Below are 25,484 nucleotides of genomic sequence, written 5' to 3' on the forward strand. Positions count from 1 at the left end.
TTCCTCTGGCTGCGGGCTCCTCTTATAGATCTTCCTCGCCTCGTTCTCATTTTGCTGTTTAGATACAGGCACGTGCTTGGCTTGGTCATTTGTGAAATGGATCTTATGAATTTTTTAGAAAGATTCATAGCTACAATCAGCCCTGGTTTAAGGGACGACTGTATCACAAAGTAACATCTTGTGTTGCCGTTCTCACTCACAAATCGTCCTCTGCTTGCGTAGATGATATAAGCTAATAGTTTCTGTGTTACTTTGACAGAGATGCTAAACTTTTATGTATCATAACAGATTTTAACACCTTGTTAGCATTTGGCTTACACACTAGTAATCTGATTTGTTTATTTTTGCATACAACAGAGTCATTCTAACAGTATTTGCTTAGTCAAGCTCTGGTTTTATTGCTTTGCATCAGTATAAACACAACAGGAAAAAATCTCAGTTATTACTAATAGATTACATGTTTGCATTTATATTTACCTAATAGTCCTACTGTGCATTGTTTTTGTTCCAGATAGCAACTCAAAGCATTTAGAGTGTCGAATCATTACTTGTTGGATGCATCTCTGTCACCTTTACAAATCAGGGCACAGCCAATTTTTTCATTCTTCTTCCCAAAAATGCTTAAGATCTGGCAGGTCACATGGGGAAACTGAGGGTTTCTTAAAATTCCATCTTCATGCAGTTTTTGAGTACAGCCTCCACAACGGAGATTTGTAGTCTTGCTCCCATTTTCACTCCCTTTTTTCCTTTTCCCTAATTCTACTGGGATAGTCAGAGACTAGAAAATGCTTTGACATTTAACAACCTCAGCCTACTATGCTGTGTTTTGCGGTGTTACCAAAACAGCTCATGCCCGCTAAGGTGTAAACGCTACAGGGCCATCAAAGGTGACATTGGACATCGTACTCCAACCAGTCACCAGTTTTTCCATTCATTGCTGACTATAAGATCCAGATAATCTTTGCTTTTTTAGAGATGCTCCAGCTTAGTTGTCTGTCTGTAATAATGAGCCACCACTAAAACTACTTGGGTCTTATACATGCCTTTCCCCCCCATGTCAATAACGTCGTCTAAGACAGCATATGTCCCAGAATTTGAGGCATTTTTACAAGATTATTAACATTAATGTGTCATCAGTCACTGGCTACGCCCAGTTGTTCTACATTCAACTAATTAATTTACTTCTAAAAACTAGCTGTACCAGTGCTGATGTAGTTGTGTTTGATTAAAGGGTTAAATATTTACACAAACCTGTATATTATAATAACTGAGACAGAGCATTTGATTTATGCTTTAGCAATATGTAGGTGGCATCCAAAATGTTATGGGACTCATAATGCGATTCATATGGTACCTTTCTATAAACACTAGCTTAAAACGAGCAAGCCTGTGTTGTAAAGAGTTGAAAAATATATCTGAGAGTATCTTGTGACTGTGCATCATGGGAAATCTTCATAGTCACTAGTGGGAACTTGGACAAATTTGACACTGGGGTAAGAGACTATTGTCTGTTGATGTTATACTAAAGAAATCCATCAAGATTTTCGAAATGATAATCAGTGGATAAAGGGAGAACTAAAAGCATCACAGGGGAAGAGGAAGCTAGCTTGCAGATTAGCAATCAGGTTAGACTGATGCAGAAAAAAAGAAATCAGGCTGTTTCTCAGCAGGTGTAAAAATATGTTTAAGCAGAAAATGTCCACGTAAGGTCCTGTGAAAATGTTCTTTTTGGCATGACTGTGAGCTGATCTTTCAGTCACAGTGCAACATATTGTACTGTTGTATAGTAACTGCTGAACAGTCTTGTATTCAGCATTAACAACACTGTGGTTTAATCAAAGCTTCACAGATTGACATGGCGTGAAAGACTCTACTTACTCTACTTTTAATTCTTTAACCAATTAAAATTCCAGTTTTGTGGTCCAACATTGATAATTGACAGTTTTTTTAATACTCTGTCATATGAACATATTTCAATCAGCACTAAAATAAGATACTGAGGTTCATTCTCTAGTCTTAAAAACATTTTTTTCGCACAATTTAACGCACATCTTAAACTGTGTAACATGCAAGGATTTGTTGCAAGTTCCTCACAGCTTTACCTTCCACCCTCCATCTCAAATTCCCAGCCACGTAAAACCTTTTACGACTGAACACGAATATCGTGCGCACATTAAAAGGCTGCACAGCTCTGTTTCTTGTCACTTGTGTTCAGAAGATTTCTTTTTCATGCGTTTTCTTTCCCCCCAAAGACAAGAGGATCTTTTGTTATCAGAACCTTTTAACCAAAGTGGATCCTTTTAACGTCACCTTCAGGATTCATACGTTATTAGACATGACTTCAGATGAAAGACAAAACCAGGCCAATGAGGTAAAAGTGTGGTGTAGAAGCAGATACAGTACAAGGACTGAACACAGCTTCGTTTTAGTACCGGTGCAGAATATGAGATCAGTTGTGTAAATCTGTCCAGAGAGGAGGGGGCTTGTGACCGAGCTGCAGCAGAGCAGCTTTTTTGTTTCTGAGTGACAGCTCACATCCAAGTAGTCTAGTGATATGCAATGCTAAATGAGCCGGATAAACATGTCTTTAAATGAGCGAACAGCTTTCCCAACCCTCCTGCCCTTTTATCAAACCAGCGGGTCCCCAACCCTCCACCCATGCACACACACACACACCCCTTCCTGACCAGCCCCCCCCTTCCTCACCATCACGGCCTCACGCTGTTCAGGGCCCCAGACCCTCAACAGAGCCCGGCTAATGGAAAGCTTTCAAGGCGGCGGGAGAAAAACGTCGGCTTTCATTTGGCCTCCACCATTTTCTGATGCGAGGAGTGCGTAGGGGTTTTTTGTGTGTTTATGTGGTCGTGGCTCAGGCATCACGTAAACACACAATCACCTAGGGACGTGCCTTTATAAACAGGCCTGGAAACTGAAAACAACAACACTGTCGATGCCCTCCAACCCCCCATCCACACGCATGCATGCACGTAAACACACACACCTGCATAAAAAAAATGCTGGTTGCCTATTTTTATTAATTTAACACTGGTGTTAGAAATGCACGTCATAAACTCAATTTATAAACAGCTGGATATAGTGTCTTGAAACTTAAATAATTCAATTTCTGAAATATTTCTAAAATAAACAAAGAGCTAGTGTAAAGAAGCTGGAAGAGGTGTAAAATGATCCAATCATCTATTTCTAGTTTTGAACAGCATGTAGTGAAGGTAAGGCCAAAGATTAATCACAGTAATAAAGACAAAACTAAATGAAGACATGCATGTTTCAGTAATTTGACCAAATTGGTTTGGAGTATTATACAGTACTGTGCAAGTTTTGAGCTACCCCTTATTTCTTTATATTTGCCACCAGTGAAAATGTGACTGTCAAGAAGGTAAAGAAACAGGGAGAAAATCCCGAGATATGCCAGATTACACTGGACTGAACTGGACTGAAAATCAGTGGCAGCAGGTCTTATGGAGCGATAAATCAAAACGTGATATGTTCGGCTCAAATCGTTATCAGTATGTACAGAGGAGGTCAGGAGAGAGATGCGAAAGCTTCTCTTTACCACTATTTACCATAGCAAAAGAAAAAGCAGATAATCCCTGCTTATTAACCATAAAATAACAACACTGCTGATCTTGCCCTGTAAAGCTCTGGTTGTGGTTTCTGACTCTCAGTCACACCAACGCCGCTGACTTGAGGCGCATCCCCAGGAATTCCATGCATTTTCCAATTTTTTTTCAATTACATTTTTAATATTCACAATATTTATTAATTAATCAATTTTTTCCCCCTTTCCTCTCCTATCTATCAATTCCAGTGAACCAGACTGAACGAAAAGAGCATACTCACCATACTCCACATTCAGTCACACGGACACTTCTTCTAACCTCTTCTACCAGTTTTGTCTGTGTTTTTTTCTTATTTCTAGAAATGAAAGTCTTAAAAAAGATTGCTGTAGGTTCTGTCATGGTCAGGTCTCTTCTCAAAGATGTGGGGGTTCTTTGGGTGCTGGGGATTTGGGGACGTTTGCGCATGCTTCAGCACATCACTGCACCTATTTTAGATGTTCCTAGACATGTATAAAGGAATTAAGGGTGGATCAAAGCTTGTGTACTTCATAAAATTGGATAAAATTACATTCAAATGTTGCGCAATATGAGTCCTGTGTCTGATGTAGCCGTCTTCTTCGACCTATAGACTTCACTACACCAAATTTTGCATGTCTTCCCTTTATCTACTGGCTTCTTTCTGAGGGCTGTGATTTCCTCCCACAGTTCAAAGATGTGCATGTTAGATTGATTAGATTAGTTGTGGGTCTAAATGTAAAACCAAACCACCATACAAATGTGGCTTTGAGAGTGATTGCGTCTTGTAGCGTAGAACGCTTTGACTGGTCAGTAAGACTAAATGAGCGTTATACACAGTCTCAGTCCATTTCCATTCTCAGAAACTGTAAGTAAGCGTGTCTCCTTGTTCACTAACACACTGCAAAAGTCTGGAAGTGTGCCTCAGCCACGGCTGGCCTTCCACGAGGAGGAAGCTTGTTAGCCCGAAGAGGCCTGCTCTCCCTGCATATGTTCGGCCTGTCAGCTGCCTCACTGATGTCTCTTGTTATTATTTTCCTCTCATTCTGCTGCCTTTTCTTTGCGGAGTCATGAATAATTTGTGTCTACGCCTTGTTGCTTGATGACAGCTGTGCAGTTGGTTTGCAGTCTGTTTTTCAGATCAGGTGAATAATGAATAAGCCTATGCAACAAAAGAGCTGTGTTCTATATGAGCCCTGCCTCTCTTCATCTGCCCCAGTTTACTTGGCGTGTCAACCACAGGTAAGCAGGAAAGTGTCTCTGATGTTGAAACTTTCCCGAATTAAAAGCGTAAACGGAAGAAAACGGTTTCATTTGATATCTTTTAATCTCCCGTGAATTTTTCCGTGTGCGAACATCTTAATCACTGCTTTTTCACCAAAGCTTGCTGTCAGAAATCCTGCATCTCTGTCAGCTTATCTCACCTTCGAACTCGTCAAACCTGTGTGAAATCTGCTGAACAGCGTATGAAAGCAAATACCGCATTATTATGACAATATACACAACAGGTCTGCTCACCCTCAGGGAAATAATCACGTTTGTTCTCTCTCTCTGTGTCTGTCTTCTCCCTCATAAAAAGTAAAACACCGTTCGGCAGATGTTTTCCAGATATTGTCAGCTGCGTGGGTGTGAGCTTTATATTTCTTAATCTGTGAGGCGCTTTATATAATGCTTTAATCGTTTCTTTTCTTTAGTCCCTCAGGTGACATATCACAATTGTAAATCATTTCATGGGGATCTGGTTTTAAAAGTGGTTCCAGCTTGCTGACCTGGGGCAATGTCTCCTATATCTTTTCTGAAGCTTTATTTCAAGAGTTTTCTGCCTTTATATGGTACAAAATTAAAAGAGTGGTTACATCGAGCAGTGGTTCCCAAACCTTTTCATCCGATCAGCTCCAAAGGCTTTTCAGTACTTAAGAATCCATCAACAGCAATGTAGCCCCTCCAATATGCTCATTTAACCCATCGTAAGCATGATCTCGACCACTTTCTGCTTACCATTGGTCAATTATGGCTAGTGAACTCTCTCAGACATTTTTCTATAGTTATTGACTTACTATGTCACCCGTTTGCTCCCTGTTTGATGTTACTCCTGCATTTGACAGCTGTTCATACCGTTTAAAGCCCACAATCATTTATCCATGCTTTTGATTAGTAATGTAAACTTTTCTTGACATTTCTAGACTTTTTAAGCAGTTTGAATAAATTTTATGTTCATTTTTAACTCTTTTAGACTTCATCATTTGATCGATGCAATGCAATACAATGCATTCATAACATATTCTCATTTTTGCATTTCTTTCAGTTCAGGTCAGTTACATTTTGCTAATATAGGACAAACTCACAACACCAGTCAATTCAAAGGTCGTTATAACATAATGCGAAGATCCTACAATAACACAGAGCAAACCGCAACAATCAGACGAGCCCCTGTGAGCAAGCACTATGAACAAGAAACAGCGGGAAGGAAAAACTCTCTTTTAACAGGAAGAAACTTGTTGTGCATACAGACAGGCTGTGAAAAGAGGTGAGTGAAGAAGAAATAGTCAGTGAGAGTCATGGGAAGCCCCAGCAGCTTCGACCTATTAGCATACGGCGAGTTCAGGGTCACCTGATTCAGCCCTAACATTATTCCTTATCAAAAAGGAAAGCTTTAATTCTAATCTTAAAGGTAGAGAGGGTGTCTGTCTCCCATATCCAAACTGGTAGCTCGTTCCGCAGATGAGGGGCCTGAAAGCTTCGCCCTCTATTCTACTTTAAGAAACTCTAGGAACCACAAGTAAGCCTGCAGACTGAGAGTGAAGTGCTCTAATCATGTGATATGGTACTATGAAGTCTTTAAAGTTCTTTTATTGGTTTTTAAATGTCTTAATGGTCTTGGGCCTTCTTATCTCTCAGATCTGCTTTTACCATACGAACCCTCGCGGACCCTGAGGTCCTCTGGTACTGGCCTTTTGATTGTCCCTAAAGTCAGGACACATACTCACGGAGAGGCAGCTTTTCAGTGGTATGGTCCTCGTCTGTGGAACAGCCTGCCGGAGGAGCTCAGGGCCGCAGAGAACGTACATGTTTTTAAGAACAGGCTCAAGACCCACCTTTTTAATTTAGCTTCTACTTAGCGTTTATTTATTTTTTATGCTTATTTATTCTATCCTGTCATTCTATTATTAATTTAGGATTTACCTAATATTTTTTGATTTTATTCTTATTCATTTTTTAATCTTCTTACTCTATTTATATTTATATTGTATCCTGTTCTTATTTATTTTATCATTTTACCCTGTATATATCGTATTGCGTCATATCTCCAGTGTTTCCTCGGAGGGCGCTCTCTGCACCGGGGCTGTTATTGACCGTGGCCGCTGGGTCTCTGGGGTCCTCTCAGCCTGGTTGGGGGGCTCCTTGGCCTCCCTCCTGCTGTGTGCCCAGCCCGGAGGCTGCGGTCTGTGACCGGCTCCCGGTGCAGACGGCTCTCTGTTATAATGTTTCCTCACTTGGCTCATGCGAGCCCAGCCCAATTTTTACTCTTTAAGCGTGCGCGTGTGTGTGGGTGGGGGTGGGGGGATATATGTGTATTGAGAGTGTGGGGAGTGAGTTGGAGGGTGGGGTGGGCTGCTTTTAACTATGTAAAGCACTTTGTGCTACATTTTTTCTGTATGAAAAGTGCTTTATAAATAAAGATTGATTGATTGATTGATTGATTGATTGATTGATTGATTGATTGATTGATAATATGGGGCCTGATTATTCAAGACCTTGTATGTGAGAAGAAGAATTTTAAGGACTTGATTCTGGATTTAACAAGGAGACAATGAAAATTAGAAGAAAAGAAGCTTATATGGGAGAAATATGCACTTCTTTTCTAGTCCCTGTCGGTACTCTTGCGGCAGCATTCTGGATCAACTGAAGCATTTTAGAACAACATAGTCTACAGCCTACAATTAAGAACTAGTTTTTCAGCATCACTCTGAGACAGGATGCTTCTGATTTTAGCAATAATATGTAAATGTAGGAAAGCAGTCCTACATATTTGTATAAAATGAGCATTGAAGGACATATCCTGGCCAAGGTAATACCATCCACAGTATCATGTTAGACACCATGTTTCTAAGATTTTGGGGGCCGAGTGCAATAACCTCAGATTATCTGAAATTAGAAGCAGGAAATTAGAGTTCATCCAGGACTTTATATCGTTAAGACATTCCTGCAATTGAACTCATTAGTGCGTGTCATCCGGCATCTACATAGCAGTGAAAATGTATGCTATGCCTTCGAATGATACTGACTAAAGGAAGCATGTATAACGTGAACAGAATAGGTCCTAGCACGGAACTCTGTGGAACTCCATAATTAGCCTTAGTGTGTGAAGAGGCCTCTCCAGTTATTTTAACAAATTAGAAACTAGATATAATTCAAACTGCAGCAGCGCAGTACCTTTAATACCTACAGTGTGTTCTAATCTCTGTAGTAAGATATTGTGGTAAACAGTATCAAACGCTGCACTGCGGTCTAGCACTACAAGAACAGAAAGGAGTCCACTGTCAGAGGTCGTGAAAAGATCATTTGTAACCTTCACTAAAGCTGTTTCTGTACTGTGAGGAATTCTGAAACCTGACTAAAACTCTTCAAATAAATCATTCCTCTGCAGACAATCCATTAGCTGTTTCACAACTACTTTTTCAAGAATTTTAGAAATAAAAGGACGGTTGGAGATTGGCCGGTAATTATCTAAAACAGTTGAGTCAGTTGATGGTCAGTTTTTGAGTAATGGTTTATGGTAACTTCACCTTAAAGGCCTGTTGTACGTACATTAATATTAATCTTAAATTGATCATATTTAAGATTGCCGCATTATTAAATGGTAAGACCTTTTTGTGGGAGCTTGTAGGAATGGAGTCTATTAGACACATTGATGGTTTAGAGGAAGTACAGCTATATTCCCTCAGTGTACCCAGCGGTTCACATTTTGTTTATTCAGACATGTAGAGAAACTTCCTGTCAACCACCGCACTCAGTTTGGGTAAATCAGAGCTTTCATTATGAAGTTATGGGAGGTCGGGTGTAGCATGTCCCATACAACTTGGCTTTATTTTGAAGTTTTTTCATGTATTGATTGTGCAATAATATCTATATACTTGACCTCTTTTCAGTAGATTATTTTTATACAAAAATATTTTTTGTATAATGGGGGGGGTCATCTATCCCATAATACCCCAAATATCCCATAATACTAGCTAATAATTTGATTACATTTTTAATGTCTGTTTTTTCAGACATTAAAAATCAAAAAAAGAAAAAAGAAATCAAACACCCAAGTCTCTCTCCCATCTTTTATTATTCATGTATAATCTCAGATTAATAATAGATCATCCAAGACCACACAAACCCAGACCTTGAACTTTCTAATTGCACAACTATGTCTGTCAGAAAAAATTAATCCAGCCATACCTCTGCATGCTGTGTGGCTGCGTGCACAGATGAGTGCATGTTTATCCACCGTGTGCACTTACGGGCCAAAATGCAGGCCTCAGACTGCAATGCTCTGATTATTCGCCCACTCAAATCAATCGAGCCATCTCCTATTCATATTTGATATGCCTTTAGGCAGTGGGATAAAGTTTAAAAGAAAAATCTAGCCATGCACTTGGAGGAAATCTGGTCAGCCTATTGACTCGTTTGAAGATTTTTACTTGAGAAGCTTCACTCTGAGATTGTGCTTGAAGAGCATCTCTCAAAGGGACTCGTCATACAGCACTCTATGAGGTAAAAAAACAAACAAATCATCCATCATAAGCGATCTAGGTTGTTCAGTTGCTTAAACAGTTATGAGAGGAGCTCAGTGTCACAAGTTCAGCTGAAGTCGACCTGCTCTGCCCAGCAGTGAAACGTCCCACCTGAGAGAACCTGCTTGCTTGCTTACTTCAAAGGTGAGGTTGGCGGCTCGGGCTCTCTGAGCGTTAAAGGCACTGGCATCAGGCATCAGGAAATTCCCCTGTCACCAGATTCAACCTCATTCAGTCTGAACAAAAAGTGCACTCCTTTCAAGCAGCGTAACCTCTTATTTCCTTTATAGATTTATTTTAAAGGAGCTTCAGTTTTGAAGTCTTTTCAAAACTGAAGCTTTTTATTCGCCTTGAAATGTGTGGTTGCTGCATATAAAATGCATTTTCGTTTGAAAAGAATAAACACTGTGAGTCTCTCTGCCATGTAGCTGTAATGCGCACAGCTCCACTAAATCTTGCTTTAAATGAGCATGCCTGTTCCTGTTCTCCTTTAGTCTGTTCATCCTGGGGTTTAAAATATTCAGTATTTTCGCAGGCCTGGATGTTGTACGATTTTGAGGCAAGTGAGGCATAGAAAATCCTTGTGAGTCAGTGATTTCAATCAATGTTGAGTGAAAACGACAAAGTGATTGTTCCTCTTTCCGCCTCTTTTGTGTCGGAGGTTAAAAGATAAGAGTTTGGAAGAATCGGTAGATTAATAAGGCGACTGTTTATAAGCTCACCTAACCAGTTATGAGAGGTATTTTCACAGTATTAAACTGATTCTATCTATTGAAATAGTCTCTATGACAGGGATACCACCTGTTTCTTAAATGTGCTGTAATATTTCCAGGGAGCGTTTTTGTTTATCAGATTAAACCCTTTAATCTATTGTTTATGTAGCAGTACAGAAACTTTGACAGGGTGCTTCCCGACTCTCATTTTTCCCAGGATCACAGCTGCCACATGTGATATCTTTTCTGCCAAAGCTCGTTTTTTTCCTCCCCCCCAAATAACAGCCATGAGGGTAAAACGCATTTAGTTAACGGTTAAATCAGCTCATACTGTTTGAGGTCCAAACAAATGTCTGCAGTGGTCAAAACAAACAGTAGCCTCTGGGCAATCACACAATCACGGCAGCAAGGTGGCTCAACGTCCTGGCGCCTTTGTTTTAAAGTTTACACTCTGGAACGTAAAGCTCTTATTCGATTAGATCATAGTTTTATTTCTCTCTCTCCCTCTGTGTGTGTGTGTGTGTGTGTGTGTGTGTGTGTGTGTGTGTGTGTGTGTGTGTGTGTGTGTGTGTGTGTGTGTGTGTGTGTGTGTGTGTGTGTGTGTGTGTGTGTGTGTGTGTGTGTTCGATCGAGAAAAAATCTGAAATAACTGTTGCTAATGACCTTAAATCTACCGACGCGTCTGCTGACAACAGTGAAAAAAAGACGCTCTGTGGAATTGTTTTAAACTTAGGTGATGAAACCCGACCTTTACTTTAATGTAATCTGTTTTATTTTTATGCACGCTTTTTCCGTTCCGTCTCTGTTTTCGTTTGGAAAAACTTAACTCATCCATATTTTTAACTGCATTGAAATTTTGATAATAATAATAATCATTTTAAAACATCAACAAGAAACTGGAATACATATTTGAAGAGAAGTAATATTTATTTGTAAACGATAGAAGTTTAAATTTGACAAGAAAATGTGCAAAATAGACCAAAGATACCAGCTTGGTAATGGAAGCGATTATTAAATCAGACAGTGGAAGAACTGTTTTGCCAGCATCGCTGTAGCTGACAACAAAATCCTACGTCTGTTCTTTTGGAGAAGCGCAGATTTGCATCTGTTTCTTTATGGCTCTGCCAATCCTGTTATTGAAGTGTGACTGCTAATATTTTGGGCTTAAGACACAGACAATTTTATTATTATTGTTATTATTATTATTATCGCGCTTACATGTCATGTATTTTAAAGTCCACAGCTTATCTCTGGTTTTGTGAGCATGTAACATTCTGCAGCAGGCTGGTCTCGTTAGTGTTGCTCGTCTTCGCACTGCAAAAAGTCGCCCGTTAAACGTTTTTTTCCCTTATAAAATAAATAAAAAACACCATCTGTCGTTGTTAAATATAGGTTCAATGCACGTTTAACAAGCTAAATGAGAGTCAGAGTCGATCTTGATCCGAAAAATGTCCTCAAGGTGGATGGCAGAAGGAGGAAAAGTCGAAAATGCCGGATGTCTAAAAACGACTTCCTAGGAATGAGCAAATGATTGCTCTGAAGTCAGATTAGATTGACTCCATGGTGCCGCGTCAGTTCATTTCAGCCCGTGCTGCGTCTCCTTGTGTCTCCTCAAATCCACCTTTCTCTGGAAACCTTTGCCGCAGAGGTCGCAGCCGAAAGGTTTGTATCCGGTGTGTTTCCTGCTGTGCGTAATGAGGTTGGAGCTCTGGCTGAACGCCTTCCCGCACACCTGGCATTTGTGTGGCTTTTCACCTGAAAGAGAAAAAAAATAAAAATACATTTGATTTAGGGTTTAAAAATATATATATAATAAAAATAAACGAGAGGTATACATTTTGCTGCTTAAAAATTGGATTTTGCGCACAGATCTTTTACCTCGGTTACAGAACAATCAAAACAACAAATGTAGTTTCGTCCCTTTCTTCGCTCACCTGTGTGGATGAAGGTGTGTTTCTTCATGTCCGACTTCTGATGGAACCTTTTGCCGCAGTACTGGCATGGGTACGGCCGCGTGTCGGAGTGGATAAGCAGGTGAGTCGACAGAGTTGACGACCGCTTGAAACTTTTACCGCATATTTTGCAGTCGAAACTTCTTTCCTGAAACGTGAGCAGAGACCTGTTTTAGTCAAATTTTCGAGTCAGCGCATCCACGCTTGACAGGAAGGCGGGTTGAAAGTAAGATGTGAATCCAAAAAAAGAAAAGGGTGCAAACTGCATCTTGTGGTTTGAGGTGTGAAGATACCTGAGAGTGCACGGCCTTGTGTTGTTCCAGGCTCACTGCGTGTCCGAAAGTTTTGCCGCAGATTTCGCACGCAAATGGCCGGGTGCCGCTGTGTGATCTGCGGACGTGCACTTCTAAACCGTGGGGAGTGGAAAACACCTGAGAACAACAATGAATTGACGATAAGAACTTTTTAAAATTTGCAATAAACCATCAAAGAAAAAAAAAAACAACCAAATTCGATTCTGTGTAACTGGAGAGTCAATTGTTTGTGTTTTGTTCCACCTATAGAGAGGTCAGAGGTCAGCCAAAAGACAGCAGCTGCAGTGAGTCTTTGCTTGGGGCCAAGTTGAGCGGAAATCAAATTATCCCAAGTTTTTAAATTATTGGTGTTTTCTTACAAACATGCATGCATTTTATAGAAGACACTATATTAGACTGGACTATATGAAATCACACCTCTCTTCGTTGCTCTCTGTCCTCACCTTACTGCACTTGACGCACTTGTAAGCCCCATTGAGGATGAGGCTAGAGCACAGCAGATCAGACTGCGCGTTCACGTCGTGGGTTTTTCCGTGCATGCCTGCCTCAGGAAACAGCAGAGCAGCAGCGTGCCTCCTGTAGTTACCATAGGTCTCCTCTCCCAGAGCTCGGTCTGCATACAGGGCAGGATGGGTGCTTCTGTCTCCGTAGAAGCCCATCGCAGCCGGGCCTCTTTCTACCTCCATTCCCGTATGGAGGCTTGGCTGCACCAGCGGCCTCAGCTCCGGCCTGGGATAGCTGCTGCTCCAGGCGTACGGCCGGAATGGAACGGTGAAGGGCTGAGTCTCGTCCACCAGGGGAGAAAGAGATTTCTCCGAATCAGCTGGAGAGGGGAACAGATAAAAATTTAATGAAAGCAGTGAAGTGACCGAAGAGGAGCACTTCCAGGGATCTACGGGGCCTCAGAGGAATCATTGAGGGGAAAACTTATTTCAGATTCCCCAAGTGATGATTTGTGGTTGAGTCCGATTAAAATGAAATTAGATTAGATGATATCTGCTCTGATTTATTATAAAAACTGAAAACGTATTTGTGTGAAGAATAACTTCAATTTAAAACAATCTCAGAAAATGATTAAAACAGCAAAATATGTAAACTATCACAAAGGCCTGTTTTGCTTATTTAGTTTGCCGAAACGAACATTGTATTGTATGTTTTCTAAACCATGGTGGAAAAAATACAAATCAAAGTCTGCATTGGATCTGTGCGTCCTGGACGCTTTACAGTTTCCGCTCTGGGTCTTTCATGTGTACATGAAATGTAATCTATTGCAGGATCATCAGTATGTGTGTATGTATGTGTGTGTCTTTGTCTACCTGGCGAGGCGGAGGGAGATGGAGGCCTCCAGAAGTCCTCATAGTCCGGGGAGCGAGGGCACAGGCTGTCGGCACAGCTCAGCGGAGACTTGGGGGAGAAATCTGCTGCGTCGCCCAGGTGGGAGTCCGGAGACAGGTTGTACCTGTCCACCGACATATCCGTGTCTTCTTCTGGGAGTTTATCTCCCTCTGAGAAGCACAAAACAAATGACAGTCAGCATCGTAATGACCGGTGACTCAATTAAAGCCATTCTTATGTTGTTTTTAAAGGGCTGATAAATGACGTGGATGGTCGCCAGTTCGGTAATTTGTCAAAACAAAACTGGATTTTTGGTGGACAAAATTAGTCAGAGATAACGTCAATTTTTCTTGTGGTAATAGTGTTAATATATGATATGGTATAACAATAAAAATAATGTTGTAATATGTAATAAAACTGTGAATAACCCGAGATATTTAAATACATGCATTTAACCAAAAGAACAGTTTCAGAATTGAATACAAAACACTACAATGACTCTTAACTGTAAAGTGCTTTTCTTTTAAAGCATTATTCATCTTACAAATTATTGGCAAGTGTTGCGATCAAAAATGTATTTTACTTTTGAAAAATACCCCTCATCCCGTCAGATTATATCAATATCAAATACAGCATTGAAAGTGTCATCTGGCAAAGAGGGGAATATTGAAGAAAAGCCTCCTTTTGCATACCCGAGCATATGTGCGCTAGTATCGTGTCCAGCTTGTTGTAGTCATCCTCAAAACTTCGGGGTTGGTGATAACTGTGCGCCTTCTTACTCTTCACCAAGAAGGAGCGGGGCATCTCTGAAGCGGAACAGAACAAATCAGTGACAATAATCCAGCTGTAGAGAGCAGTCCTCCTGCGCCCGAGGCCGCTCGCTCCAAGATTTGACATCTACTGGTGTGGTGATGTTGCTCCCAAGTGCTTTAAGAGGTTTCAACCTGACAAGGGAGCATGCGCGGACTGTCGGTCACGCCTGCCAGGTGTCGTCGGACAGGTGTCGAGGCTGCTCGCCACAGCTCAGTGCGCTGTAAAAAATATCCGCCTGCAGAGTTTTAGTCAGAGCAGGCTGTAGGAAAACTGTCTGCAGCGGGGGCGACGTCGTCTTGCATCTTTAGAGCAAACGGACTCATTTCAGAACCCGACAGTGGTTTCCTTTCTTACAAGAAACGCAGGTGGAATGAAGAAGAGAAAAGTTTATTTATTGTTTAAAAGTACAACTTGGGACGATAAGTCTATGAGACACTTTTTGCAGTGTTTAACTTTTCCACAGCTTGGGGCTGCCGAAGTTCTCGCAGACTGCAGCTCGTGTCTCCCATGGAGCCCGTGGCAGTCGGGAGAGGTGATACAGGCTTTATCGGCGCCTTTCTCAATCTTTAAAGGGGGCAGGGGGAGAGGAAACGGGGAGACACACCCCAGGGTGCCTTGCTGGGGAGCTTGAAGTAGCACGTCGTGGTAAAATAAAGGGGTGGGAGAAACTTTGAACCGGCGGGGTAGCCTTATTATTCTTATAGGCTGCAATTAAAATTTGACCAAACGCTTCGGGTTTGCCAAGAGTGTCTCCGGTTGAGTTCAGCCAATAAAACGCTAGAGGAAAAATAATTCATTGAGAATAAATCCTCACATAAAAACGCACCGCAGTGTCTCTCTGATCAAAACTCACTGCCGGCTCCACACAGGACAAAGTGTTGTCCCGGTCTGGTGGTCACTTGAGCCCATAAACTGTTATTATGTGACAGACACTCTCCGTCCTAACGCCTGCGGTGACCGTTTCACATTACCCCGAGAGGAAGAAGCAAATAACGGAGACAGTTTGTTTTCTGTTCGCACAGGTCGAAGATTAGAGCGTCATTACGCGCTGATCAATAAGACGGAGTCGTGCGTCCTGGTGCCTTTCATCCACTGCAGGTGTAATAAAACAGTTTTGAGACGGCATTGAAGTGAAAGTGTGATCAAAAACCTGCATTCGTTTGCAGTAAATACAGGTGGCTATCAGGCCATGTTTGCGCTTTAAAGTTTTATTGTTCGTGGCTTGAGACGGTTGAATTGCCACGGAGCCGAAATTCACACATGCGCATTTTGGATGACTTTTCATTTCATTGCGTTTCTTTACTTATTATTTTAATATATCACCAGGTAACCGTTAGTAAATCCGCTCCGGTCAAATCCTCCACGCCTGTAAAGGTGTGAAGTTTCCTCCAAATCAGACAACTGGACGCCCAAAAAGGTTTCAGACCGTTTACACGGCTTTGGCACCAACATGTCAGTGAATGCGTTTATAATGTCGGCTACATGCAAACCGTTATCAGTAAATAAAGGACAGGAAATTAAAGGACCACATGTCCCAGCTCGATTAGACGCATCACGGCATCCGGATACAGTTTTTTGGAGCAGATATGAAGCTCGAACCGATAAAAGCAGCTGCAGCAGGGCCTGCTGCCCGATAGGCAGACGGTTTCTTAACTGTAGCATCATGCCATCACAATTAAATACACACACATAATAATAATAATAATAATATTAATGATATTAATAATATAAATACATTTAGGGATTTGATGCCGCTTTTACGCAGGTTGTTAGAACTTCGCGGTTTGAAACTAGATTTGATTTGATATGCGGTTGTTTATAACCGCACAATTAATTAACTGCGTCATTATTTCTGCAGTATTCAAATATTTTCTTCTCTCCGTTGAAATTCAGCTTTTAAAACGCCTCTACATGTGAACTCACCAAATGATTCACGCCTCCCACACTGCGCCACTGTATCGCGCTCTCCTTATAGTAAACATTTCAGGACGCACGTTTAAATCTGCTCGAATATTTGCAAAGGTCAATCAAAGAAAAAGAAATCAACAAAATACATAAAATCAGCTGTATTCACACACCCGTGTCTGCGCAGGAGTACTGCTGTTTAGGTTGTGCTAAACTCGGGTATTATTAAAAAATAAAGCCGAATTTTGAGATTAAAATTGAAATGATTAAAATAGAATTGATGTGGCTGTAACATCTGGCACCCGCTATAGAAATAAGCGACCTTCCACTGCGCCACGTTAAAAAAAAAAAAAAAAAATCGCCAACCTTACTAGTCAACGCAAGTTCTAAAAATCTGAGCTTACATCACTAACAGACTGGCCTCACTGTCCAACACAAACTCATCATCAGCATTTTGTGGGGGAAAAAGCCAAAAAACCAAACACAAACCTGGTAAATGTTTCAGTGCCCGAAGAGAGATGCTCTTTTTAAAATGTGGTTTTCTGCATGAAATGATTAGTAGTTGAGGCTCAACTTTGAAAACCGCGAGAAAAATCACTTCCTGAAACAGTCAATCTAAGCTAAGAATCTTCAGAGGAAGGCAGCGCTGAGACTAAACATCCCACATGTGCTGTTCAGCCTGCACGAGGAGACTCTGGTTAGAGGTTTGCAGCCACCATTACAAGACAGACCAGGCCAGGAGTTTATCAAACAATTTTATTGTGAATTCATCCCTTTCGCTCACTCGCTCACTCCCCCTCTCTCTCTCTCACACACACACACACATACATATATATATATATATATAAAACAATCTCATTTAGTTTGCAGAGTGTGCTTGACTGCATCCATCATAGTGTGTCCATACTGCACTGCAGACTCAAAAAAAGTGCCATTAGGTGTTCCTCTTCTATTCCATCAGCAAAGAGACATTAACATCATCATCACCTGCTCAAAGTCAGAATCTTTGCTGGTTCCTGGAGACTGCGGCTGCCTCGATTCATACAGAAGTTAGTGTTCAGACATTCAGAGAAATTCACTTTTACACATCCAGGTCATGAAATGGAGTGGCTTGTAGATCCAGAACATAGGCCTCGCTTTGGTAACACTTTGCCGGTCCCGATTAGTTTCCATGTTGTGTTGTTGAGTGTTGCTTTATCTCGGCTTCATCTCCTGACCAAAGTTCTCTCAGACTGTCATCAATTCCGTGCAAATTAGTGACACTCAGAACATATGAGAGGCATCATTCAGCTTTGAGTCATCGGTAGATGCATTATGCACTGAAGTGATTCGCCTTTTACCTCATCGTGAAAGTGAGATCGTGATGCTTTCAGAGAACTTTGTAAAACAGCAACAGTAGCTAAGAAATAAACCTGTCCCCATCTGCACTTATTAACATGCTGACTGCTTTAAGAACGGAGAGTTCAAAAGCATCTAAAGAGGGGTGACTAGTTATTCTACCAGGAATTCACCTCCCTCGTCTCAAAAGCAGGATTTGTTATTTGTGTTAAACTACATTATATGTCCCTTTACTCTCAAATGTACAGCATATTCTAAACACCAGATATGCATTTTCAAGTTCAAAAGGAAGTGGGGGGAAACAAACAACATGATACACATTTACATATCTACTTGTACGCAATGTCACTTTGACCTTGAAAGGCATGTGGCACGTGCTAAGGCCAAAGAAAGTCATCAAGTCGTCGCTGGCTGATACAAGCGAGTTTGATACCAGGCTCTGATGAAGCTCTTCAAGACATTAGAAATATAGATATTTATACATGCGCACGCACAGCACTCATACAAATCTGCCTCTGCATGATGGAGACTTAGTAGTAACGGCATCAATGCATTTCTGATGTTCATTTATAAAAAGCTTTAAAATATAAAAACATGAAGTGTGTAATATAGAGTAAAACGTTTTTATTGCACAGTCTCTTTTTCTGTGTTGTACCTAGAAGAAGCGGTCAGGAGTGATAGACTGAGATCTCCCTTCTCCTCCTCTTTGTCAGGTCTCTGTGGCCCAGTAGAGTCTGAGACGCTCCACGTGATTTGAGCCTCTACTGAGGTTCAGGCTGAGCTTCTGGCTTTACTCACAAAACCCCCCCAAAACAACAACAAGAAAAAAACTGCAAAAGGAAGGTAAAGAAAACTAAATCCACGTGTGATTCTCAGGATATCAAATGATGATGATGCATTTCATTCTTCAAGTTCAGGAGTCTCCTCTGAAATGGTTTGCTGGATGACCCTCTCTTCCACAGTTAGTGCTGACAGCCTCCGTCTCCACTTCAGCAGCCGGCGGGCGCCGCTCACACGGAGGTGGTCTTGTGGCTGCTGCTCTGAGGAACAGAGATCCGCAGGGCCTCTCCGTCCTCCTCCTCCTCCTCATCGCTGTCGGTGTCCTCGAGTTTGGGGTGTAGTTTGATACGGCTCCTCTGCTGGGGGACCTGCAGGGGGGAGACCTTGACCCCATCGTCGTCCGAAGACTGGTAAGACTCATCATCCGCCCTGTAGTGGTTGACAATATGGATCCCATCAAAAGTGGGCTGATTGGCCAAGCGCCCCCTCTGTCCTTTTAAGCAGCGAATCTGTGAAAGCAAACAGTGAGAGTCAGGAGCCACACAATCTCCCACAGATCAGACTTCTGTGCCTGAAGGCAGCTGCATGAACACCAAACCTCTTGAAAAAATTACAGCTAACATATTACGCTTTTCTTTATTTTCTGTCATAAATACACTGTTACAGTGGTGGATGCACACATTAAACATAGCCAAAGTTTCAAAAAATGAGGTCAGCAAACATGCAAGTTATCCCAGTAAGCTAAAAGCTCCAGACTCTACACACCTGGTTTGTGACCAGGGGGCTCTACAGGATGTCAGAGACGGTGGATATCCTGACATTGTCACATGTGTGAGCACCCTCAGAAGAAAACTGGCTTAAAGGAATCTCAAACTGCTTGTTACAGATGCTATATGACCCGAGGTGCTGTGCTAAGGCCTGGATCACCTCCCTGAGATCCTCTGCTCCAATATCGTCGTGGACCAGCTCTATTTTTGCTTCACTGTCTTGTGTCTCTGAAGCAGGTTTAAGTGTGAATGATTAAAATGGGTATAGTTGTATAGACAGCTCACTAATTTATTTATTTTTTTCGGTTGCTGTTATTGTACTCAGAAGGAAAGAGGGAGGAAGAAAGTCTTGGTCAAACCTTCTTTTAGCCAGGTGCAGGAAATATAGAGAGCGGATATCTAGTTCAGCACTTCCTGTCCTGTCCACTGTTCATTGTTTACTAATAAAGAGAAATTTAAGACAGTTTTCGGATTGAATTTCAACAAATGTGTTTCCTGTGGCCAGTTTTACTTAATAGTAGTGCGACTTATCAGAAAGTTTACAGAATCATTTTTCCCTTTGATTCTACAGAGTGATATGTTTTAATGCAGCTGAATTCACAACATAATTATATCCACATTTTTTCTGTTAGTGTCAAAGTAGCGCTGCTACAGAAAAAAAAAAAAAAAGCAGCCAAGCTGTGACGCTAATGTTTAAAATGAATAACGACAGAGAAATATGACTCTTGCACGGCTTCCTGGACAACCTGTGACTGCTAGCAACTCAGTGAGATAACAAAAACTTGACACACGTGATATGAACAAACTGTCAGTGGGAGCTGGTGACATTTTACCAGAAACACTGAAACAAATAAGATGAGATGTCCTCTACAAATTCAACATGCAGGCACCAGTTCAACCAAAAATAAAAACAAAAGGGAACAATGCAATAAAATCAGAGCCATACTACACACCAAGAGTATACAACTGGTGAGTGTCCTGTTTGTATAATTAGTAGACATGAAATAAATATTTTTACAGCACTCACACGGAGGAAGACAAGTTGTCCCTTTTAAATTTGTAGTAAAAGCTTTTATTCACACGTCTCAATATAAAATTATATAGAGATTTAGAAATGTCACCGTCCAATTCACAAAGCCTATATGCTGTCTTTGCTTCAATCTTTGATGAGTTTATTGAATGTGTGCACGAATGTGCTTTATAATCTCAACACTTAAAGTCAATGTGTAGTATGGATTTGGGACAAAGAGTCATATAATTATGTTCCATTTAAGACTGCATGGTAGCAGGAAGCACCTTAAACCACGTTAACAGTTTAAGGTGCTTCCAGAGCTTCAAGGCAAAGGAAAAGTGTCTGAGACTGGAGGATTTGTTTTCTCTCGGAAAACAAAATACCTGGTAAGGAACTTTTTGCATTGACTGTATATAAAAGATGGCTATAGCCAATCTGGCGTTCATCCATTAATTTTTTAGACTTGCATTGCTGCACTTTTTTTTAAAAGTCAGAAATATATTTAGATGATAGAGAGCAATGCTATAAGCTAATGCTATCCAGGTTAGTTAGAAATAGGGCTGCCACGATTAGTCGACTAGTCACGATTACGTCGACTATTAAAATCGTTTTCTCCGATTATCTTTCAGCTATAAGTTCAAAAAGGGCCTACATATGCACTAATTTTAAATTTTATTTTGAACAGTGTATTTTCAGTTAACGTCCCCACCTCCAGTTTACAGCCGTGCACGGCCGCTTTCTTTAGCTTTACCTTGAAGCACTTGGGATGGTCTCCTACACCATGAATTAACCAGACTCAAAGAGGGGTTGGGTAAAGATCAACACATGGTCAGGCTTGAAAAGCTGGGGGTGTTACACAGAACATCTGAAAACACTCACCTGGGTTGGCCTGCCATGCAACAGACAGTCATGTAGAAAGAGATGCATTCAGAGGCCAGTTTAGAGCACAGTACATAAAAACGATAACAACAACCCAAAACCCGAACAACCCTACATTCACCTGGGTCTCTCTAAACTTGGCACACTGCCTTCCTGTTGCTGTCATGTGAAAGGAAACGGTGATCTAATCAACATCTGAGATGCTGCACATAAAATTTCAAGCTGTATGATGTTAATTGAAACTGTGCAAGAGGTGCATGACGGGACTTAAACCAGTTTCAGTTTTGCTCATTGTGCATGCTTAAAATAATAAGAATCATTGTCGGGCAATCTAAAACTCAAAGACAACTGGCAGGGAAGGGAAACGACTGAGACAGCACTCTTTAAAACACCTTTTCTCAAACACATGACATAGGTCAACAAGCTTGACAGGACCAATAATAATGAATAAAGGTGACTAAGACTGTGGGGAATGTGTCACTTCTGACGTCATATGTGACATTTTACTCATTCTTAGATATCAATCATTTGAATGTGCATCCATCTTTGCATCGTGCCTCAATGTTCTGCCATATAAACCTCTGTAAGTCATGTTTGTGAATACATCTCTAAGAGGTTCGCAACTTCAGCACCACACAGGAAGTCTCTGGGTGTAGTTAACACTTCAACTAATCTGTTCAAGTCAAAGTAAAACCATATCTGAGGGATTGTTGTGAAATTTCGATCAAAGCATTTACACCAACAACGAAAAACTGGTAGTGTGACTGAGGTGAACATGTAGCTTGTTTTTAGGAGTCTCACCTCATGTTGTAGCTCTGCTATCTGGTCTTTGAGGTCGCGGATGTACTGGCTCGAATCTGTGTGGTTCAGCTGGCCTTGGACCTTTCCTTCTTCTTTCTGTTGAGACAAAATACACAACTTTCAAACATGTTCCACAGCTTTTGGAAAAAAAAGGATTGTGTTAATCATCTACAGGGTCAAAATATTTTAGATTTCTGGCATATTATACATACACTTAAATAAAAAAGGGTCTGTGGAAATTATACTTATGTCTTCTTGTTTATGGTTGAAAACTCCTGCACAGGCAGGAGAAATAACGGCAGCTTTGAGAGCCCCGCTGCAAAAAAAAGCGGCATCGCGCGGTACCCTGCATGTATGGCGGGCGAACAAGGTGACAGATGTCTGGTGAAACACAAAACAGTGTCATTTGTGCTTGATTTCCTCCTGGGGCCCTGGGGATGAGGCTGGTTGTTGCCTCTAACAGTTAAACAGCCCATGCGATGTTTACCTTCCTAAGTGAAGACATCTGCAGGCACTGGAGACAAACACATATTCTATTTCAAACCTCAATCACACCCCTGAACCTGCCAGTTCCACACTGAGATAAGTTCAAAACACAGGCAGCAGCACTGAGGCAAAAAAAGGGAAGACGCGCGCTCGGTAAGGGGTGGGGTGTCGAGGTAAAGCGGTGACACCGAGTCTTCACCACCTGAACAACACCCCAAAATACAGATAGGGTTTTAGATTCCTGTGGTGAGGTGGGGTTCAATATGGCGGGTCCCAATAGGCCTTTTTTTTTTCACATGGAGAGGTCTAAACAAGAGAGATTATTCCAAGAACCTGTTGTTTTTGAGGTTTTGCTGCTCCAAAACACTGCAACGACAAGGACAGGCAGTTAATAGAGACTTCCTGGTGTTCAGCTGTGTGAATCGCCAGGTGTCAGGCTGTGGCCAGGGACAGCAAACGTCTCACAGAAACATCTTACCATTGTATCTTCAAGTCCCAGTGTGTTGTGGTTTTGTTTAGTTCAAATAGTGCAGTGTAGGGGCTTTCTGCGTTCTAAAAAGTACACTACTAAATTTGTTCAGTCTCCTGGCAGATCTGAACTGAGCATCAGATAATCTGAGATCATCCTTTAATCATCCGCCCATTTCATCACATCCTGGGCAAGTGGGCAAAAATCACAGCTCATAAAAAAAGTGCACATGAAATGCCGATTGCATGCGACGTTTCAGTCGGCTTTACGCGCATCTCCAACATTGTGGTAATGACGTAAAGGTTATTTTGAATCTGCAAAGACGTCTATGAAAGATGTGTGAAAATTAAGTGCTAAAATATTTTTTGTTCCTCTATCAAGTTTAAGAGAATTTAGCCTTCTGCTGAAATAAGACAAAACTGTGACTAGGATAAATATATGGCCACTGCAATGATAGTCATCATACAGATTTGTTTCCAGCATTAGCGTGACACGTATGCAGTACACATCTGAGAAGTCAGGGTTTTTTTTGGTTTTTTTTTTTAAACACACTAAAACTTTTAGTATAAATCTCTGAGTATGTCATAGAAACCTCAAAATAAACCATGCATGTCACCTTTGGCAGAGTTGCTGCTTCAAGATGAAAAACCACTTCCTTTAAAGCCCAAAGACAACAGACGCCATGGTTGCGATAGTGAAAGAGTCCTACACACAAACCCTTCTAGACATCTTGGTTTCACTGAAATGTGTTTTCAGTGAAACACTGTATATTATCATTATTGTTCATCTCTTCGTTAAATCTCTGCAGCATTTTCTGACTTGATACTCAAGCATTTGATCTTCAAAGTAATGTCCTACATCGATATTTGCTACAGCTCTAAGTACTAAGAGTCGCAACATTAATCTGATTCCAGTCTGACCTCTTGTACGAAAACCGAGGTGCAAACTGTCACCAACATGTGTCACCATCTCTGACGACAAAGCTATGAAACTTCTGCTCTTTTTTTACCTTTTCTTCTAAATCAAACCAAAATTTTACCCACAGGGTATATAGAGACGGTAACCAAACCACAGACCAAGAAGCCCAAAAGGCACAGTGATTTCATACTGTGGCACTGACAAAAAACAAAACAACGAAAAAATCTGCAATTTGAACTCTAGACATAATTTAAAAAAGAAAACGGTAAAGGTCTAAAAATGCGCGACCCTTGTTGCTAACGTATTTGAGTCAGAGTTCATTAGGCAGATTAAGAAAGCACGAGGGCGGCAGCAGTAAAATTTTTGGTGTTGCGTGTTTTTGCTCCATCACTTAGTAACCAAACCTCAGACCACACTCTGCTTCTGAAGGGGAAGAGGGGGAGGTTTTTTGTAGGTGTCAAACTTATAAATAGCATGGCCCTCCAGCTAAGATGATCAAAAACACCCTAAAACTCATGAATACAGAGGTTATTTAAAAAGCACTAAGTCACAACAGTTTCCATCAGGACTCATCGGATAACCAAAGTTTCCAATTTGACACTGAAAGGAAATTATATTTACCATAAATCCATAAAACATAGGAAGTATAATCATCAAACAGAACCAGAGAAATGCATTAACTGACTAATTCACTCAGTGTAGAAAATTATTTGTTACAGTGCTTCAGTATTACTCACGCTGCATGCGTGATTGCCAGTTAACGTGACAACACTAAACTTTTCATCTACCCACATATCTGCAAATCCAGAAGATCTTTCTTTTGGTAGTCTATTTAAGTATCACCACAAGGTCGACGGCCAAGTGAGTGAAAAGCAGTCCTTGCAGCACTTCACAGAAACATTTTGTGGTGAGAGTGACTCCACTGTAGGAAGGAGTTCAGACAAAACGTGAGACTCTACAGCTCTGGTTGTCTCTGCTTATGTTACGCTGTGCTGTGCTTGGGATCACTGTCCTGTTGCATGATCTAAGCTTTAGCTGGTGGACAGATGGCCTCAAATTTGACTCTGAAATACTTTGGTATACAAAGGAACTCACATGGTTGGTCCCCAGGCGTGGCTGCAAAACAAGCCAGAATCGTCACCCCTCCACCGCCGTGCTGACAGTTGGTACGAGGTGTTTGTGCCGATATGCCGTGTCTGGTTATTGCAAAAATGTTGCTGTGCAATTTGGCCAAACATCTCCAAGTCTGCTGTGCTGCCACATTCTTTTAAGAGAGAAGAGGCTTTGTCCTGTCGTCCAGTCTTATTCTAATCATACTGTCATTATTTTTTATATTTAACATGTTCACCGAGTTCTGTAGAGTCACAGATGCTGAGTTCTTCAATCTCTCAAGCACATCAAGCACATTTGATTGATTGATTGATTTGCTACTAGTGGAACTAGTAAGGGTGTATTTTTCTTTTTACACACGGCTGTATGCAGAACTGGGAAAACTCTTTTTCACATGACTGTTTAATCCCAAGTAACACACTAAAGCGTTTTCGTTTGAAACCACATTGTTTTCTCTCCATTTTGGCCTCCCGTCCACACTGAGACGGTGTTTTGAAAACGCTCTCGAAAACAAAT

General features: G+C 41.2%; 2 protein-coding genes and 1 long non-coding RNA gene across 7 annotated transcripts in view; 1 reads left to right on the plus strand and 2 right to left on the minus strand.

The window, feature by feature from the left end:
• Positions 1–10,997: 10,997 nt before the first annotated feature.
• gfi1ab (growth factor independent 1A transcription repressor b) lies at positions 10,998–17,004 on the minus strand. 2 transcript variants are annotated; one of them, XM_026157585.1, is made up of 7 exons: positions 16,898–17,004; positions 14,383–14,496; positions 13,672–13,860; positions 12,799–13,178; positions 12,335–12,472; positions 12,024–12,189; positions 10,998–11,844 (listed from the first exon to the last, which is right to left on the minus strand). In XM_026157585.1, exons 2-7 carry the CDS (start codon positions 14,492–14,494, stop codon positions 11,666–11,668), a joined length of 1,164 nt encoding a protein of 387 aa, XP_026013370.1. In that variant the 5' UTR covers positions 14,495–14,496; positions 16,898–17,004; the 3' UTR covers positions 10,998–11,665. The 2 variants fall into 2 exon arrangements, with proteins under 2 accessions (XP_026013370.1, XP_026013369.1); XM_026157584.1 differs by lacking the exon at positions 16,898–17,004 and having other exon boundaries at positions 14,383–15,918.
• A 143-nt stretch (positions 17,005–17,147) lies between these two features.
• The window catches only part of evi5b (ecotropic viral integration site 5b), a 41,303-nt gene continuing 32,966 nt past the window's right edge, over positions 17,148–25,484 (minus strand). For 3 of the 4 annotated variants that reach the window (XM_026157582.1, XM_026157580.1, XM_026157581.1), the window contains 2 exons: positions 21,986–22,081; positions 17,148–19,035 (listed from right to left, as the gene is read on the minus strand). In XM_026157582.1, the coding sequence (XP_026013367.1) occupies positions 18,757–19,035; positions 21,986–22,081 (375 nt within the window). In that variant the 3' untranslated portion in view covers positions 17,148–18,756. Of the gene's footprint in view, positions 19,036–21,184; positions 21,195–21,985; positions 22,082–25,484 lie in introns of all 4 variants that reach the window. The other variant, XM_026157583.1, reaches the window with a different exon arrangement.
• Positions 18,874–19,568, plus strand: LOC113015570 (uncharacterized). Its single transcript, XR_003271134.1, has 2 exons — positions 18,874–18,936; positions 19,413–19,568. It is a non-coding gene; the product is annotated as an uncharacterized LOC113015570 (long non-coding RNA).

The sequence above is a fragment of the Astatotilapia calliptera genome, chromosome 23 (assembly GCF_900246225.1).
Source record: "Astatotilapia calliptera chromosome 23, fAstCal1.2, whole genome shotgun sequence".
In the NCBI taxonomy this organism is placed as follows: domain Eukaryota; kingdom Metazoa; phylum Chordata; class Actinopteri; order Cichliformes; family Cichlidae; genus Astatotilapia; species Astatotilapia calliptera.